The sequence below is a fragment of the Nannobrachium achirus genome (assembly GCF_963921795.1).
Source record: "Nannobrachium achirus genome assembly, chromosome: 8".
NCBI classification, from domain to species: domain Eukaryota; kingdom Metazoa; phylum Chordata; class Actinopteri; order Myctophiformes; family Myctophidae; genus Nannobrachium; species Nannobrachium achirus.
Genome location: NC_137817.1, coordinates 49,811,050 through 49,831,798, shown reverse-complemented (window position 1 = coordinate 49,831,798; position 20,749 = coordinate 49,811,050). Strand labels below are relative to the sequence as shown.

At 41.4% G+C, this 20,749-nt stretch overlaps 1 protein-coding gene across 1 annotated transcript; it reads right to left on the bottom strand.

Annotated features, from left to right (window-relative positions):
- Positions 1 to 10,089: 10,089 nt before the first annotated feature.
- LOC308289366 (E3 ubiquitin-protein ligase TRIM47-like) lies at positions 10,090 to 19,544 on the bottom strand. Its single transcript, XM_080731061.1, has 7 exons — positions 19,277 to 19,544; positions 17,466 to 17,840; positions 15,337 to 15,432; positions 14,132 to 14,365; positions 13,369 to 13,528; positions 12,333 to 12,392; positions 10,090 to 12,212 (listed from the first exon to the last, which is right to left on the bottom strand). Exons 1-7 carry the CDS (start codon positions 19,502 to 19,504, stop codon positions 11,683 to 11,685), a joined length of 1,683 nt encoding a protein of 560 aa, XP_080587187.1. The 5' UTR covers positions 19,505 to 19,544; the 3' UTR covers positions 10,090 to 11,682.
- Positions 19,545 to 20,749: the final 1,205 nt, after the last annotated feature.

Genomic DNA, 20,749 nt, shown 5'->3' with positions numbered 1-20,749 from the left:
TTTAGGTTTCGTTTCTTATGAAAACTGGGAGAGGCAAAGGGTGGGACTTCCTGGATGTTTTCTCCATGAGGAGGCAGTGGTTTAAAGAGACAGAGGCAATTAAGTTCAGCTTTTGGTTAAACGTTGGGCTCACACTTAGGCATAATATATTTAATAATATAATATGTATAATAATATAATATTTGACATAATCACAATTATTTTTTCATGATCGTCATAATCGTTTCCATGTTGAAAAAGCTTCACACATTTTCAAAAATAGTGGAATAGCAGATCTACAAGTATTTTTAAAGTATAAAGTTGTCAAAAGTCAGTCATTTCTTTGTATATGTAGTGTCATATCTGCCATATGTGCAACTTCAAAACCTAAAAGCCAAACAGAAATGTAATTGTCAACGACGAAAACACAATTAAATCGCTATAATTGCAATTATTTGATTGACAATAATTAATAGTCATAAAATTTCATAATCATGACAGCCCTACTCACACTAAAAAATAATTTCTCTGCCATGTGGAAAAGTCTGGTGAGGTGACAGAGGATTACAAGATAATTGGGGGGTATTTATTTATTATAGTAACATAAAATATCTCGACTTCACACTGACCACATTCTCTCCACTTCCTCCAGCGAGCACACATATGGCTGCCTTTAAGAGTGAAACACTCTGACTCAGGATTACAAATATGTCATGATGACAAGATGATATTATGTGAGCTTGATCATAAATTATTATGATTCATAATATTAAACTAAAGGGGAAACCTGAAAATGACACACAAGGATGACATCTAGTGGCCAATTCAGCAAGGCCTTATCATTGCTTAGTAGCTAGCTTGTTATTTGCATTTAGTTTTTTGGTCCCCTAAAGCCTCTATCAGAGTCCAGGGTGAAGAGCTATTCACTTCACCGCGTTGTAGTTTACTAGCTATCACCTAGTCTTTGTTATGTATTTTTGGTGATAGCTAGAAAACTACACCGCGGTGAAGTGAATAGCCCTTTACACTTCAGGTGCACCTGGAGTTGCCAAATTGAATAAATGAATGAATTCCATTCAGTATTTATGACCTCAGTCAGTGAACAGGACAGTGGTACAGTCACTGGACCTTTGGTTTAACCGCTTTGACTCATGGGACACATGATGAACATGTAACCCAGAGTTCAGTACACTTGTCATTGGAAGCAAACTCGATTTAGCTCAAATTCATCTTCTGAGTTGCCTTTCATCCTATCAAGTGTAGCCCTACAGTCGATACTGAGTGTAGACATTAGGCCCGCCTAAAGCCCGTATCAGAGTGTACGGTGGAGAGCTATCCACCGGTGGAGAGCTTTCCACCTCAAGTCAGAAAATAAGTGTAGGACATCATAGTCACGGGGCCCACGGTGAAGTCCTTTACCGGCTTTAAGTGTTCTACACATAGTTTGCACAATATCTTTTTAATAAGCATGATGCAGTAGAAAAAGGTATCTGCAATAAAGCAACCTGTGTCTCTGCCGTGTGGACACAGCTACTGTAGAAGCTGCATTGAGGGTTACTGGGATGAGACTGCAGTCTACAGCTGTCCCCAGTGCAGAGAGAGCTTCAAGTTCAGTCCCAGACCTGTTCTGAGGAAGAACACCATGCTGGCTGAGGTGAGATGACCATTAAACTAAACTTTCTGCTACAGCAACACTCCAAGTTAAATGAAGGCTTTTAGGTGCACGGCTCAAAGAAGCATAATGAGAAGCAGCGTTGCATCATATGCAACGCTGAGGAAGGCCGAAAGGCCGAAACGCGTCCGTACACTGTCCATTGAGGTAAATAAAATCATGTAAAAAGGATATTCCTTGAGTGCTGGCGACTACTTCTTTCTCAATAAGCATGATGCGTCTGCCATAATTCTGGATTATATCAGTTTCTGAAATATAAGCATTAGTCCAATTTGCAAGCATAATAATAATGTCACCATCTGAAATTTTATGATTGAATAATTTGTCTTTAGAATCATAATAATTCAGGGCAGATTTGGCATCCAGGGAGTGTGTGCATACAGATTTGCTGCGAACAGTGCCGGAGATTTGTTTAGGTCACACGCGCACTCTCACACACACACACACACATAGGGCCCTGTTTTCGTCCATTATCCCTAAACTTCTTTGCCTTGTTTTACTATTTTGAAAAACATTTAAAATAGTTCAAATCGCTGTTCTACAAGGTTGATGTAGATTGGCTAGATCACCTAATAGCATGTCTAATTCAGTTCAAGTAAATTGTTCCAGTAAAGGTTCTGCCAAAAGGGGATATTATAGGCTACACGTCCAGACAGACGGACACGGACAAGCTGTGACGTTTCTCATATCAAATCATTGCAATGGATCTTTAGTTTCTCTAATCAGTGGTTCTCAACCTTTTCAGGCCGTGTGACCCCCAGTTTATATATATATATATATATATATATATATATATATATATATATATATATAGTTTATACTTAAAAAGAGACCCTCCCCCCAACCCAAAGGTTGATGCCCGCAGTGGTTCCCTATATGGAGACACAAAGAGCCTGCTCTGTTCCCTATGGAGACACAAAGAGCCTGCTTTATTCCCTATGGAGACACAAAGAGCCTGCTTTATTCCCTATGGAGACACAAAGAGTCTCCTCAAATTATTGGCTTAGGAATTCGACAAAAACAAATAAATATCCATGAATTCAAGTCTCCATGGGGTGAGTAATCGATAGGAAAAAAGTAATTTTGGGAGTGAACTATCCCTTTAAGTACAATTGTGAAGTACTTTTACTTTACATCATTAAACTTTTATTCCACTACATCTCAGAGAAAAACATCGTACTGTATGCTTTACTAAATTAGAATTATTTTACAGCTTTAGTTACACAATACTTACTTCAAAAAATCATGCATTAACCCCTTATAAATGAAGCCTTATATCTGTGCTATTTGAAAATAGCTGATCTTACTCATGTACCCTAGGCTGTAGTAATAGCTTAACCCATTTAGGCCTAACCTATAGAATAGGGCTAAATCAGAAATTAGCCTACAAAACAAATATGTTGCTACATACTGTACATGTACTGTAAGCCCCTCCCAAACAGCAAAATGTGTTCCCGGCCTGAATGGGTATACCAGCTGTAAAATGACTGTATTGTTCAAAGTATTTATGGGATAATACAACACATATTTGATAACATTTCTGTAATGATACAGCACACATAGAGGACCTGTAGAGTTGAAACCTTTATTGGAAAACACCTCAATAAAGCCACAAAACCCTGTAGAAAATAAGTAATCAAACCAACTAACTCAATTGACTTTGGCATCTACCAATTATGTACTATATATGATAATTTAACAAGCCAAACAACACATGACAACACAGTGAAAAGCTATACAAACCCAGCATATCAATGAACATAATATTGATTGCATTGCATATTAAGAATGTTTTTTTATCCTGACAAATATGGACAGACACTGATGGTCTACCAATAACCTATGAGCTGGAGAGAATAATACAAGGAGGTGTAATTGAGGTCTGGAAAATCTGGGAGTGGTGTTAGCTGGGGTATTGGTTGAGCTTCACATGACTTAACACGTCACCTTTGGGGGGAAATATATAACGAGTTCTGCCGTATATTTTTGCCACATATTCCTAATATGTCGATATGATATGATGTCACAATGGCATCAAACAAGAGTTTAAAATAAGTACTGTTTCAAATCTGCCTTTATTATTGTTTTATATACTCGTAGTTATTAGCTATATTTCAAATAAGATTAGACTGAATATTCAACAATGGACCAGGAGACTCCAGAATCACAAAGTGTAGGTCAGGAGACCCCAGCACCAAAGATCCCAGGCCAAGAGACACTGATCTTGGGCCAAGATACTGCAGAACCAGAATCAACAATTTATTTAATTATTTTATTTCTTTAAAAAAAAAAAGTTTTACAAGCGAGCCCACACTGTTTCGTAGGAACAGTATCTATAGTTTGTGTTGTGATCGTCCGATCCGCCCATGCACCGGAAAATAATTCTGGTCCATATGCAGTTATCCATTTGAAAGATAGAGGCTCTCGCGTCAACCTCCTCGTGTTTTACCACCTAGCCACAGTATGCCAAAATCTTTACCATATTTTTGGTAAATAATTGAAGTGTGAATGTATATATTATTAGATTTCACGTTACTTACATTCACTCAGCGTTCTTGGTGACATCACAAAGGGTTTTTCTCCACTGTGGACACGCTGATGTCTCATCAGGGAACATAACACACTGAAACCCTTGTCACACTGTTTACACACAAAGGGTTTCTCTCCAGTGTGGATACGCTGGTGATTCTTCAGGGTACTTAACTCACTGAAACTCTTGTCACATTGTTGACACACAAATGTTTTTTCTCCAGTGTGGGTACGCTGGTGTGTCTTCAGGTTACTTAACACACTGAAACCCTTGTCACACTGTTTACAGACAAAGGGTTTTTCTCCAGTGTGGGTACGCTGGTGTGCCTTCAGGGTATCTAACACACTGAAACTCTTGTCACACTGTTTACACACAAAGGGCTTTTCTCCACTGTGGGTACGCTGGTGTGTCTTCAGGTGACCTAACTGATTGAAACCCTTGCCACACTGTTTACACACAAAGGGTTTCTCTCCAGTGTGGACACGCTGGTGTGTCTTCAGGGAACTTGACACACTGACACTCTTGTCACATTGTTGACACACAAAGGGTTTTACTCCAGTGTGGGTACGCTGGTGTGTCTTCAGGTGACCTAACTGACTGAAACCCTTGTCACACTGTTTACAGACAAAGGGTTTTACTCCAGTGTGGGTACGCTGGTGTGTCTTCAGGGAACTTAACACACTGAAACCCTTGTCACACTGTTTACAGACAAAGGGTTTTTCTCCAGTATGGGTACGCTGGTGTGCCTTCAGGGTATCTAATACACTGAAACCCTTGTCACACTGTTTACACACAAAGGGTTTTTCTCCAGTGTGGGTACGCTGGTCTGGGTACGCTGGTGTGTCTTCAGGGAACTTAACACACTGAAACCCTTGTCACACTGTTTACAGACAAAGGGTTTTTCTCCAGTGTGGGTACGCTGGTGTGCCTTCAGGGTATCTAATACACTGAAACTCTTGTCACACTGTTTACACACAAAGGGTTTTTCTCCACTGTGGGTACGCTGGTGTGTCTTCAGGTTGCCTAGCTTACTGAAACCCTGTTCACATTGTTCACAGTGGAAGGGTTTTTCTCCACTTTGGACACGCTGGTGTTTCTTCAGAGTCGATACCTCAATGAAGCTCTTCTCACATATGAGGTTTTCCTTCCTGTGTAAGTTATCAGATGTTTCTGTACTTCTCCTGGCTGAGACGAAGTCCTCACAAGATCTTGGTTGGTCTGTGTCTCCTCGTTTCTGACTGGTTACAAAGGAAAATGAGGGGAGCTGTCCATTTCTCATTATTTGACAGTCGAGGTTGTTGTGGCTCCCCATGTCTTCATGTCTTCATGGAGGAGAACCTGAGATGTGAAGGCGTATGGAAACTCAGAACTGAAGACCTGCGTCTTGGAAGCTTAGTTCATGGACAGCACTGCCAATACTTACTTGCACAGTTAATTGGAAGGCGTCTCTTTGTCTATTGCAGGCTGGAAAAATTTGGTTTTGATATCTTTTCTGTCAATCTCTGTCTCCCCTTCAAACGTCTATATATCGCTGCTTTACCCTGCTAAAACTCTCCCTTGGTCGTACCCAGACTAAATGTGATGTTTAAAAACTGCGTCACATCTTATTCAGGCTGAGATCTGGTCTGATGTCACAAAACACAAACCGTCGACATCATTCCTAACAACGCCGATTTACACAGACACATGTGTGATTCATCTAATGACTTTGGCTTTGTATGGCATTGTTTGTCTGCACACATTTCTTAATAAATATGATGATAACTAGGTCCTTTTATAGTCTAGTTGGCTGAAATGTCATGTGAGGCTCACCAATCCACCAATACCCAAGGTTTTTGGACATTTGTCCGTTTATGCCCGTTCTGAATTGCTACGGGCATAGACAGCCCCTCTAATAGCCCTTATATATGCCTCGATATTATGACGTCACCCTTTGCCGCTTTCTGATTGGCTACGGGCGTAGAACCTAAGCATCATGAAACACTCCTCCTCAGTTTCAGAAACGACCACAGAGAGAGGAGCTAGCTGCAGCAGGTCCCCCATCGTCTGATGATGATGATAGTAGTGAAGAAAAGACAGGTGAGCTCATATACAGTAATGGCAATTTAATTAATGATCATCAAAAACTACATTCCTAAATAGAAATAGAAATACAAAGCGCAGTGCATCTTGGGTAGGAAGATGAAAATTGATTATTATTTCTGACCTGTGGTGTAAATACTGGACTGGTACTAGCGTGTGTCTAACCTTTGACAGCAAATTTTGATTTAGTTTTAGTCATCTTAAGTCATGTTTTAGTCACCTGAAACGTTTTGGCAGGCCATGATGACATCGTAATGCTTGATTTTTCACTTGCTTGGATGCTGAAAATAGCAATCTACAAGCTCACAACGAGGTGCTGCACAGATTTGCTAATTTTACAGCGCAACACCCAAGCGGCGCCGGCGAGTGTAACCCAACATAAAATGACTTTTAGCTCTACTGGATCTCTTCTCCACTAGTTCCTCCCTAACATTTTAGTCCAGTTTTTATTTTTTTGATGAAATTGTCAGTATATTTAGTCTCAGTTTTAGTTTTTATTTTGTTTTCGTCAGTGAAAAAAGGGAGTCGACGTTTTTTCTCATAGTTTTATTGAGGAAATGAACACTGGCATGTGTGTGTGCAGGCCTGTGGTGAACACCGTCCTGAGGAACCTTGGCGCTCTGTACCGCTGCCAGGGCAAGCTAGAGGCTGCCGAGACCCTGGAGACCTATATAATGCACAAACGGTCTTGTCCCGACTTCAAGTAATTTTACAATTGTGGCCAACTGCCTAATCTAGTTGAATACCCTTGGTCTAGATCATCTGCTATTTTCTATGAGCGACACCACCCTACGTCAAAGTAGGGGGGTTTATTCTGTACACTGTTACTGTTTCTTAATCTAATGCCCAATACTCAACCGGCTGTTTGAAAAACAATCCAGGGGGCACGGTGGCACAGTCGCCTCACAGCTAGCCTCGGAAACCCAGGCTTCATTAGGCGCACAGCTAGAAGGTCCTGGGTTTTGATTCCTGCTGGGGACGCACGCACGCATGTGTGTGCACACACACACACAGTAAACATGAGAATTGAATGAAATTCTGATATGGCATGTTGTGGACACTGGAATGGGGGGTGAAGGCGAGAGGTGCAGTGCTCATGTCCAACCCCCAAAACTACCATTAGTGGGCAAGCCATATTATAACTCCTCCTCTGAAAAAAGAGGTTTAAAAAGATGGCCCTTTACCCATCATATTTACAGAAGACCACTTTGCCACTCGTTCATGTGGGAATATTCTCTGTTCAACAGCGTGAACTTGATTTTGATGCTCCAACATGCCGTGCAATGACACAAGAAGCCATGAAGATGAGCGGGAATGTGGTTTTTGGGAAATCTTCCCAGGTTTTGCACGCCTAACAGGGTTCCTTGTCAGTTTTTTGGGTTTGTTGGTGTTCTCTATTGCAGTGGTCCTCAACCTTTTCAGGCCGTGACCCCTAAAATAATCATATTTGAACTGGGGACCCCCCACCCTGACGAGCACTACTTGGAATTGGAAGATTTGTGGCATTACATTTAGTTTAGCACGATTCTATTGTGAAAATAGCAGTTGCGAGGCGTTGTGAGCATGTAGATCGGCTATTTTCACAATTTATGCCTCTAATATTTGACAATTTGGCCAACTTTTAATTTGTCATTTTAGAGGTATTAAAAAGGTCCTTAAATTGACACTTTAGAAATGTGCAGATTTCCTGTATACCCTTCAACATTATGTTGTTTTTTTTACTGTTGAGAGAGAAAACAATGTTGCACATCAAGTTAATCACCTGGGGACCCCCCAAAATAATTTGGGGACCCCCCTGGGGGTCCCGACCCACAGGTTGAGAACCACTGCTCTATTGCAATAAATTGCATCCTCCTGTATTTGGCGCTAAGACACAGATATCCCAGGCAACCTCAGTACATCATTCTGGCAAATCTAGCGCTATGTAATATTTTAATAGCCATTACTCCATGTGTATATCTGTTGCCTGGTGTGCTGCAGGGGAAAACTGTAATATTAAGCAAATGGTGCATAGGTTTTGTACCTACATTTGGCAATTTTATGGCGGCGTGCCTGCTGACTTGGACCTTACTGGCAGCTGAGCGTTACACTTTCATCTGCCATGGAATCGACTACCTCAGGATTGTCACAACTCGTCACCTTCGCTGGGCTTTGGCTGTGATCTGGACTATAGTTTTGATTTTGAATATGTATCATCAAGCTCTCATCTACGACAGGTTTGACTTTGCTGCCAAGCCCTTGGACACACTGATGTGCGACCCATTGACGGTGGTGAAACACACGGAGCTGACTTATAAGGACTTGTGGCTTCTTCGTGGCCCGCCTGGTTGCATCGTTATTGTGTCCATCTCTATCATCCTCACCTGCTATTTGCTGATCTTTCGAGCTGCGTCCAAGGTGTCGGCGGATCTACGGAAGAGCAGCCATAAAGCTGCTTGTAACGTGGGCTGCTACCTTGCCATGTTCTTGTTGCAAATGCTTCCAGTGCTCTTTTCTGCTGCCATGTCTTCACTGGATGAAATGTACCCAGAGCTGAGCCCTCAAAACCAACTTCTGCTGTTGATTCTGATAATGGTCACTCCATCGGCTAACGCGGCCACCGTGATCTATCGCAACACAGAGATAAAGAAAGAGTTTCTCTCCCTCTGCGGTCATAAGGTTGGGGGTCAAGAGGATATTGAGATGAGGGAGCTGCCAGTGAGACAAGGACGGAGTGTGAGTGTCTTGCTCTGTGACTGATACGAATAATAGTGATCATTAATATCACTAGATTATTTTTATTGTTTGTTTCATGCTTATATCACAACACAAACAGTATGCTGCTAAGTGTTTACTGTTCGTCTCTACTTGCAAAAGAGACTGATATTCTGGCTTGTTTTGCATTCACTGTGCAACTCATGCATATTTGACATGTGTCCCTTTGTTTCCCCCCCCCCTATATTCTCTATTCTTATGACCTTTTTTTATTGCAAAACCCTAGAAGTTTGTATAGAAACAAATATTTTGTAATTCCCTGCATCTGTCAGAACCCTGAATGAGGACATCATCATATAAGGAAAAAAACAACAACATTAGGAACAGAAAATAGAATCCTGAGAAGCTGTTCAAAATATTATTTGCACAATGTTTATTGACAAGTGAATAGACAAGTGATTTTGATTTACAGTATGTCTGTGCCTTCTGCTTTGCACTTCTGAGGCTGTTACTAAAGATATACCTGTCATTTTATAATGCGTTTACTTGGCTTGATGTTTTGTGTAAAGCACATTGAATTGCGCTGCTGTCGGATGGAAAACTAAGTCCAAAAACGTACTATTATAAGTTAATTATTTTAAAGCATTTTAACTATTTAAATACGTGAAAATAGCCAATCTGCAAGCTCATAACATCATGCACGGTGAGACATTGTGATTGCCTGTAGATCTGCTATTTTCACTGCTTTTGTGACACTGTTGAATGATGAAATATAGGGCATTAATTTACAACAAAAGATAAAAAGTTGAAATATAGAGAATTGGAGATACAAGGTCTCAAGGCCTGACAGCAACGAATCAACAAGGCTGTTGAAATGTGCTCTACAACAAACTTACAGAGCCTATCATATCTGCTGTTCTACCTGCACATTAGGTTGGTTTCTCTTCGTACTTCAGATATTGAATATATTATATATGTTCTTATCTTTGAGAACAGATTTTTATGAATTGTGACATGACCACCTGCTTCTAATGATATCAACGCACTTAATGCGAAATATTCACGTGCTTTCAGACTCTTCAATGCAGAAAGTATCCAGGATACTTGGATATTCAGTATCCAATAACTCACCAATGCAGAGATATTAGTAGTAAAATGTCGACATCTAGTGGTCAACCTCAGAGGAGCGCAAAAATAAAACCTGAGGTGACTCCCAGCCTCGAACCAGATGCCAAGTGTGCTCTGTTCCCCAGTGTAATGCTCCACGCCACTGACCCCGACGGAGCGGCGCGGTATTGGGCGCCGATGACCCCCGTGAGTCGCCACCGAGGCGAGCGCTAGCGAGCCGAGTTGCCGCGACGAACGGTGGGAACGGCGCCCAATCCCACTCAGCCGCGTTACCGAGTTATGTGCCGTTATGGACAGAATAGTAAATATTCAGTCCCTCACTATCAACATCTACCCCACTATCCACGTCATAGATATCCACGTCATAGATAAATGCACAAAAAAGGAGTCACTTCATCCGTTCATTAGCTCAGTCAGTAGAGCACGGATGCAACAAACCCACGGTTTGGGTTCGATTCCCCTGAGGGGACTAATATTCAAGGCGAGAGATATCGGCGCATGCGTACTTCAAAGTATCCACGGTGGATACCCAGTGCATATTCTCTGCATTCAAACGTCTGAGAAATGGTGAAAAAGTCGGATTGAATGCGAAGAGAGCAGTCGAAGCCGGTGACATGACTGTCATGACATATGATGGACCAAACAGTTTATTGCATAATGCTGCTGTATTTGTATCTGTGCAATGATGCTGCTGCTATTTAAGGGCATGTAGTCTCGCGTGGCCAGACTGTTGCCTCCGCGATTTGGTCAAATGCTCCCAGCATACAGTCTGGCAAACCGGGGAAGAAACGGCGAGTGCAAGATGAAGCGGAAGTGAAGCCCCCACGTCACTTCCGTTTCAGTCTCACATCACACATATTTATCATTATATAAATAAAAATCATATAAACATGTTTAGCTTTCTGCTTAGCAGAAATGACATTTTAAAATATATATTTTTGAACGGTAATGCCCGTTTCCATTACTCGCCGTTAGGGAGCTGCTGTTCCAGACTCTATATAGCATTCAGAGATTGTGGAATAGTTGTCTGGCTACGAGAGACTAAAGGGCATGGGTGCACTAAACAATTTGTTTTGGTTGTAGGCTATTCTGAATACGATGACAATAAATGTAATACTGAAAACGGAGTTCCTTGGATTTTTTTTCCTTGTAACTCTACTTCTTCAGCCTTTTTGTTTGGAGTGTACACATAATTTACACACACACACACACACACACACACACACACACACACACACACACACACACACACACACACACACACACACACACACACACACACACACACACACACACACACGTGTAAAGTATCTAAGTACATTTACTTATGCACTGGTATTTGTACTTTCCAATTTCCAATACTTTTACTTCTACTCCTTTACTTGAGTATTTCCAATTTCCAATACTTTTACTCCTACTGCAATAAGCTGAACACAATCGATTGATTGATCATGATGGTGACATAATTCTTACACGTGCTTCGTCTAGAAGGAAATATCTACAATGAAATGAAGAAAACAAAGTTTTCAACTATCATCATCAGTATTCTTTTTTTTTTTTTTTTACTTTTGTTTATTGGGTTTTTTAACTAACATGTCTACCATGTCTTACACAGCTCTGCTGTGTCCCCATTCTTATGCCAAAGCATTATCCCTGGATAGAGAGGTTGTGTGAACGTGGTTTGAACTGTGTGGAGGAGGGTCATTGTGTCAGAAACACTGTAAAAGGACAGAGTACCTGCCTTGTGATCCAGGTACACACCCACTCTGGAGGAGAAAGGCCCTGACACTTGAGTCTCAACACCTTTGTGGGCAAAACTGTAGACTTTACCATTGCACCGTAAACACCAGGATTTATCATCCTCTCCAAAGCTTTGGCGAGAAGATCTGCTAATGTTTTTATAACAGACTGCTATATAAACTCCATAACCACTCCCCTCCACTTCCCAGTAACAACGTTCAGACAGACCCTCTGTACACAACACCTGACAGAACGTAGTAAATCTCTCTGCATGATCAGGGTAAGGTTGTTGTTGTTGTTGTTGTGTTAAAGTCACCTTCCTCTTCTCCTCTGACAGGGAGAGACGTTTGCTTATTGTGTTCATGTCCAGAGACAGAGGATAGGAATCTGTGAGAACACACAACAAATTATTATGTTTAGAATGAGTCTCTCGGCTAAAACTCATGAGAGAATTAAATAAAAACATTGAGATTGAAATGTTCAGAACCTGCATCAACATGCACTCACATTGTAAAAAGTCCTTTCTGGTCTGAGGCTCCGCTGGATGTAAAACATCAACTGCACACACTGGAGACACAAGAAAACAATAAACGTTTTCTCATACTGAAGAACAGATTAAATTATTGAAGTTACAATTGTCAAAAAAAGGTAAAGCTGTAATAGCTCAATCATAGCTATAGTGTTAGTTCAGTAACAGCTGTCATTTTCATGTGTTACAAATGTCATCCAATCAGGAGAGAGAACTCCTCAAGATCATTTAATGAGAACAAAATATAATCATAATAATGGTAAATGGTGCATTTATATTCCCTAGAGCAGAGGTTCTCAACCTGTGGGTCTGGAAATTATTTTTGGGGGGTCTCCAGATGATTAACTTAATGTGCAACATTGTTTCTCTCCCAACAGTAAACAAACCAAAATTAAGTGTATAGAAGGTACATGCACATTTCTAAAGTGACAATTTAAGGACTTTTTAATACCTCTAAAAATGACAAATTAAACATTAGCCAATTTGTCAAATATTAGAGGCAAAAATTGTGAAAACAGACGATCTACAAGCTATCTACAACAGGCCGATCTACTCGTTCTGAGCATGTAGATCTGCTATTTTCACAATAGAACCGTGTTATACAAAATGTAATTCCTCAACTCTTAGTGCTCGTAGGGTGGGGGGTCCCCAGTTAAAATACAATTATTTTGGCGGTTGCAGCCTGAAAAGGTTGAGAACCACTGCTCTAGAGGGTGATATGAAACACTGTACTTGGTGATAAGAAAAAACAGGTCACACAGGTCATACTAATTTGCTGCCCCCCATACAACATAATACAGGCTTTAGTGGCCTTCCCAGACATACTTCCACCTGTACAAATTCCATTCAACACTTAGAAATGTGCTGTACAGTAATTCCACCTCCCTTTTCAGGAATATTTTTGCTTAAATTCTTCAATTTTACTATAGAATCTGATGGACAGCCTACCTGTGTACCATCAGTTGTTTACTATGATGGCTGGTTAGAAAAACAATAAACACATTTCAGTCTCACCTCTCTTTGACATCTCTGGCCAAGATGTCTTCAGGATGTTGTCTAGTTGGTCTCTCAGACCAGACACCACATCAATCACATCTGTGAAGGACCTCAGAGGAGAGATGACCACACTGGGTGAGACTGGAGATCCACTGGAGCTGGAGAGAGACTGGAAACTCTGGAGAGAGACAAGCAGAGATTTGATTTCGTCAACTGAAACTATGACGAAAAATGTTCATTGACTAACTTTTTTCACTGACGAAAACAGAATAAAATCTAAATCAAAACTAAGCTACGATGACTAAAATTAAGACTAAATATATTGATAATTTCGTCAACAAATAAAAGATACAAGACATACACACACGGTCAAATGTTGGAGCGGAAGGCACCGCTCAAACATTACATTTGTGTTCCATACTACGAAAAAAAAGTGCACTGGGCAGAATGCAATTATTATTTTACCAATATAATTGCATATTGCTAAAATATTTTACAAATAGTGCAAATAAGCCCACAAGCTGATCATTTAGGTATGCTAATTTTGGAAGATGTTTGAACATTTCTCAAAATGGAAACAATTATGCAAAATAATTGTGATTATCTCAAATAATTGTGCTCTGGTCTGTACACTACTACAATATACTATCAACTAATAATGTCATGTTATGCTATGTCATATCATATATCGTAATGTAATGTAATGTAATATGACATGATGGAATGAAATTAAATCCTCCCAATAGTCAAAACCAAATTGTAAAATGCCATTGAGTGGAACCTGAATGAAAGTGATGATGTCATCAGTGTTGGACAGCTCCTCCAGGTCAGCATGTCTCCTCTCCAGCTGCTCCATGTGCTCCTCCAGCTGCCTCAGGAGAACCTCCGTCTGGGCCACAGCAGTCTGCTGCTGATCTCTGATCAGCTCTTTAAGCTGACTGCGTCTTCTTTCAATGGAGACAATCATCTCACTGAAGATCCCATCACTGTCCTCCACTGCTGCTTCTGCAGAGCTCTGCACACACAACACATGCACGCACATAAATTATATATGTGTGTGGGTTGCTGGCACAAAATATTTATCTATACTATAATTGGGGGGGTCCTTCCTTGACAAAGAAGTTTGAGAACCACTGCTTTAGTGCTTCTGATGACACAAGGCACCGTCTCCTCCATATAGCACAGTGGTGTTCAAACCTTTTCATATCAAGGACCATTATTCGGTATTTGAGCCGTGGACCACCATTTGATGAGATTTAGCCTCTCATACCCAAGACTTAAGACTATTTTGTTGTCGTTGAATAAGGTTTTGTCCACGGGTGGCAATTCCATGCTGTATTGATATGGTACCAAAGGAAACGTACCAAAGGAGACATTTTACAAAAAGATTCTCAAAGAGAACACCAGCACTCACGGAACAGTCCTTTTAAGGCACTTTTTTATTGTTTTATTGTTTTATTTTATGGTCGGCATGGTAAGCTGCAGGAGCAGCAACAAACCGACGCATTTCGGCAGTCAAGCCTTCATCTGCGTTGCATCTTCTATGCAACGCTGATGAAGGCTTGACTGCCGAAACGCGTGTTCTCTTTGAGAATCTTTTTGTAAAGTTACGTTTCCCGACCGTGCACCTGGTAAGAAGTTTAGTATGTTTGAAACGAGTTGGAGTCGTGCGTGCACTTCTGCTCTAACCATAGGACTCATAACAGGCTAATCAAAAGAACAATTCTTCTACATTATGTCATTGTGTATAGACTTCTTGTAAATTAAGAAGACAATAATTGAACTCTTGAGAGCGTACAAATTTACACTTTCAAGAGTTAAAGATCTATAAGGGTCCATTTGGTTACCAACTCTCCATCATTTAGCTGGGGACCACCTGGAACCCCCTCAAGGACCACTGGTTGAAAACCACTGATATAGCATCACCATTTCCTCTACCCACAGTAAACACAATAACATGAACTATTGTCATAATAATCAGCTCACGTTCAGGGCCTCCATGACCTGTCTCAGGTCTTTCAGCTCCTTCTTTGTCTCCTGGATCTGCTGCTGGACTTTCTGCTGACTTGTCACCAGCTGTTTCTGCAAGAAACAGGAAGAGAGACAGTTTGGCTTGTAATTTAACAAAGCACATTTCAGTGTGTCGGGATACCAATTCTATCCAATCAGGAGAGAGAGAGAACTCAGGGTACAAACACATGGAATCCACCGTTTGTCAGCCTTCTGATTGGTCCCTGAGACTCCCTGACTGGCCAACCAGAAAAAACCATTCACTTTTTGCTATCGGGGGTGGAGTTTGTGCAGTGGAGAATGTTGCTTCAGGCTTTCAAGAACGGTCCGCACTGCGCGACACGGCGTGCGTCTAGTACGGCCGCGCGAGGTGATCGCGATTTCGCTCAATATAATGAACTACCCCTTACCCGTTCAAAGATATGAGCTCCGAAATGATGTGCAGTGTGTGGGTTATGGGATGTGCACTGTGCACACAGTATATAAGGGATGGGAAGTAACTTTAACTGGTGCTTGCATGCTAATATGTAGGAGCATCAATGTAAGAAATACCCGTTCCATTTAACGGCTACAGAGATACTGTGTACCGATCTGCATGATTTTTGGACAACATCTGTAACAGGGACAGGGTTAGGGATTTGCAAAGGGGAGAATTGGATCCACACATCATCTTAAAGGGTCATGAAACCCCAAATCACTTATGTGTCACTTGTTACAGGGAGAAATTATTGCGACCGTAGGTCGCACTTACTATCAAAACCTGCACAAACTGTGAGTCTGTCCGTCTGTCTGTCACACCTCACACGTCACACTATTGCCCTGCTCATATCTCCGCAACCGTTGCCCCGATCCATGCCAAATTTTGCACACACGCTCCTTGGCTGCCAAACTACAACCTCCAAGGACCCCCGGAGCTCCACGGACCCCCAGCCTGGGGGACCCCCAGATGTAAAAAATGACCAAATGTGCAAAAATGACCAAATGACCACCCCAACGGGGCTGCTCACGGGGAATTCCCGGGGACCACCGACTCCTGGTGCACCAGAACGGATGCAAAAGTGGTGGCGCCCCCAGTGGAGGACCCCCTCCCCTGCAGCTCACATAAAATGCCGTAACTCTGGCTAGGAGGGTCCGGGAGAGCCGGGGCCGGTACCTATTCGTCCGCCAAGGCAACGCGGACACCCCACCCCTCATCTCTCACATGGCCCTCTTCTAGCGCCACCATGAGGCCGATTTCTAAAACACATTTTTGGACACTGCTCCTACAGTTTTTGCCCTAAAATCACGCAAATCGCTACACAGTATGTCTACACTCATCCCATCACCATGAATCTGTCCCATATAGCGCCACCTTCAGGCCGATTTTTAAAAACACATTTTTGGACACTGCTCCTACAGATTTTGCCCTAAAATCACGAAAATCACTACACAGCATGTCTACACTCATGTCATCAACATGGATCAGGAAGATTTTGGAAAAACAAGTTTTTGCCCTATTTGTGGAGATAAGCGACCTATGGTCGCTTATCTCCCGATTAGGGAGTCCTACTGGTATGATGCAATTTGCCTATAGGCTTGGGGATTCAGAGCTTTCAGCTGTTTCTATTTCTGTGTACTTGCTGACCAGAGACTCTGTCAGCACACCGCCCAGATCAACTGTTTCCTAGTTTTCTGAACTCTCTCACAATCACAAGTTAGACAGTTCTTTAGATTTATAGAAGTTTCTTCAAATGTAGTGTTTTATCACATTAGTATTTTAAATTCGTTTTAGTAGGATATATCAAATTTGAGTATTTATCGATGGGTAGTTGACTCGTTCCGAGCCGACTCACCACCGGGGTTACATGCTGCGAGAGAGCGCTGCTATGCAGCTGCTGCGGACAGCCATGTCGGTCCCGGCAAAATTTATGTACATATCATTTACAAAATATCAATTGCCTGTTTTTCATTGGGTCCAAAAGGAGTGTACTTCATTCTTTAATACTTTTTATTGTACAACACCCTCGTTTGTGTTTTTAATGTCTCTGGCATGGTTATTTAGCTCTGCTTCTATCTTTAAAACATGATCTACCGTATCGTATGTCTTCAGGTGATCGTGGTCCTACCTGTTTCTCTGCCTTCTCTGCAGCAGCTGACACAATGTCATGGCCCTTGTGTTCATCCATAGTGCACAGATAGCAGATACACTGCTGGTCTGTGCGACAGAACACCTCCATCAGCCTGTCATGACTGGAGCACATCTTCTCCTGTAGTTTGCTGGTGGCTGGGACCAGCTTGTGCTTCTGCAACACGGGAACATTGTGGTGGGGCTGGAGGTGAGTCTCGCAGTAAGAGGCCAGACACGCCAGACAGGACATGAGAGCCTTGCGACGCCTGGCTCCGGTGCAGAAGTCACAGGCCACGTCTGCTGGACCGGCGTAGAGCAGAGCAGCGGAGGCAGGAGACGGCTGACCTCCTGTACTGCTCAGCTTCATCACAACCTGGAAGTAAAGAGAAGAGGAGGGGAGGTCACTCACTGTGTGATGACAAATAAACACAGTCATTGTGAGGTTCAAACACAGTTAGAAATCTGAACTTTGGCATTGAATAAACAAGTTGATTGCTTACAATGTAAGCATTTAACAGACACTCTAAATCACTGGAACCCTTTGTATCCGTTATGTATGCCTACAATGAATGTATGTCGAGAATATGAAAACTAGGGTATAGTGGTTAACCAGTGACTAGCAAAGTCAAAGATCAGAGTAGATTTCATTAACCCTAGTCAACAAAATGACAGCATAAACCTAACCGTATTCCAAACCTTATCCTCAGTAAAACATTGCCAAAACATAACCCTATTCCTAAACCTAACCTCTGTAAAACTATGCCAAACAAACCCTAAAACCTATTTCTAACCTTATCCTCAGTAAAACAAATACAAGAACCGCCTCATCGAGTGGTGATCGGCTAAAAAAAATGAGGGCGAGCGTGTTTTGAGGCGAGCATTCCGGTTACCTTTGGTGCTTCTGCGGAATGCTGTCTGACTGGTGTCGTTTACCATACCTGTACTTTAATGTTATTGCAGATCGACCTTTGTTGTTAGTCCACTTGTCGACCACAGAATAATGTAGGGCGACTGTGTTTTGGGGCGAGCGTTTTGGTATTACCTGGAACCCCATCATGGACCCCTGGGGATCCGCACACCCCAACTTTGATTGATTGATTAATTGATAGATAGATAGATTGAAGAATTTATTAGAAGTTTGCAATAGAAAAAAGTACAGTTTCATGACAGCACAAATCACTGGCAGTGGTACAAGGTCAACTAAAAGGAGTTCCTAGTAAGCTTTACGGCTTATTTACACAGGAACCACTTTATGTATCTCATATAACATTGAAAGACAGACGGATAGAACAGAGTACTTTGCATAGGATAATATCAATTACAAAAGCAGAAAAGAAAATAATAAATGCCAGGGCGATAAAAAACAACAGATGTGGGCTTAGTCTATTTAAAGTCACTAGTAGCAGCCGTGACTTCTTTGACTTTTCAGACCAATTTTGAAGGAGGCTATAGGGATTTGCACTCAGGCAGGGAACACATTTTAGTGTAGTAGCCTACTGTACATGTACAGTATGTAGCAAAATATTTGTTTTTGTAATTTTTTGAATAATATTTGACTTTATTCAGAAAACTTAGGTCAGGCCTAAATGGGTTAAGGTCTGTGGGGGGGAGGGGGGGGGGGGGTCTAACCTCCTAACATGCTATCTAAATAAAATTCTAAGTAGCCTGTTTGTAGCCTTGCCTATATCATTAACAGCATCATCAACACAGTGTGTAGTACAGTAAGTAAACAACATCTACCAACCGAGTTTGCTGTATAGCAGAACGTTTAGTTTAATGCTGTAACTTGTAAAGTCATCTCAGACTCACCTCAGCCAGCATGGTGTTCTTCCTCAGAACAGGTCTGGGACTGAAGCTCTCTCTGCACTGGGGACAGCTGTAGACTGCAGTCTCGTCCCAGTAACCCCCAATGCAGCTTCTACAGTAGCTGTGTCCACACGGCAGAGCCACAGGTTCCTTTAGAAGCTCCAGACAGACAGGACAGCAGAACTGCTCCTGCTCCAGCTCACATGCCTGTTGCTGCTGCTGCTGTGCCATTTGACTGACAACCACACTCACACTAGCCTCGGAAACCCAGGCTTTGCACTCACACAAGAAGGAGAACACACAACACACACTTTGGTTTACTCCACATACTATACAGACTGGGAGAAAAAAACACACTACAGCTTTAGGTTTCGTTTCTTATGAAAACTGGGAGAGGCAAAAAGGGTGGGACTTCCTGGATGTTTGCTGCAGGAGGCAGTGGTTTAAAGAGACAGCGACAATTAAGTTCAGCTTTTGGTTAAACGTTGGGCTCACACTTAGGCATAATATATTTAATAATATAATATGTATAATAATATAATATTTGACATAATCACAATTATTTTTTCATGATCGTCATAATCGTTTCCATGTTGAAAAAATTGTGGAAATAGCAGATCTACAAGTATTTTTAAAGTATAAAGTTGTCAAAAGTCAGTCATTTCTTTGTATATGTAGTGTCATATCTGCCATATGTGCAACTTCAAAACCTAAAAGCCAAACAGAAATGTAATTGTCAAACACAATTAAATCGCTATAATTGCAATTATTTGATTGACAATAATTAATAGTCATAAAATGTCATAATCATGACAGCTCTACTCACACTAAAAAATAATTTCTCTGCCATGTGGAAAAGTCTGGAGAGGTGACAGAGGATTATTACAAGATAATTGGGGGGTATTTATTTATTATAGTAACATAAAATATCTCGACTTCACACTGACCACATTCTCTCCACTTCCTCCAGCGAGCACACATATGGCTGCCTTTAAGAGTTAAACACTCTGACTCAGGATTACAAATATGTCATGATGACAAGATGATATTATGTGAGCTTGATCATAAATTATTATGATTCATAATATTAAACTAAAGGGGAAACCTGAAAATGATACACAAGGATGACATCTAGTGGTCAATTCAGCAAGGCCTTATCATTGCTTAGTAGCTAGCTTGTTATTTGCATTTCGTTTTTTGGTCCCCTAAAGCCTCTATCAGAGTCCAGGGTGAAGAGCTATTCACTTCACCGCGTTGTAGTTTACTAGCTATCACCTAGGCTTTGTTATGTATTTTTAGGTGATAGCTAGAAAACTACACCGCTGTGAAGTGAATAGCCTTTTTTTAATTCATGGAATTATTCATTTTTTATGTTATTTCAGGGAACCAGATTAAGTTCCTACAGATTTAGTGAGGAAAAATTGCCAAATTGAATAAATGAATGAATTCCATTCAGTATTTATGACCGCAGTCAGT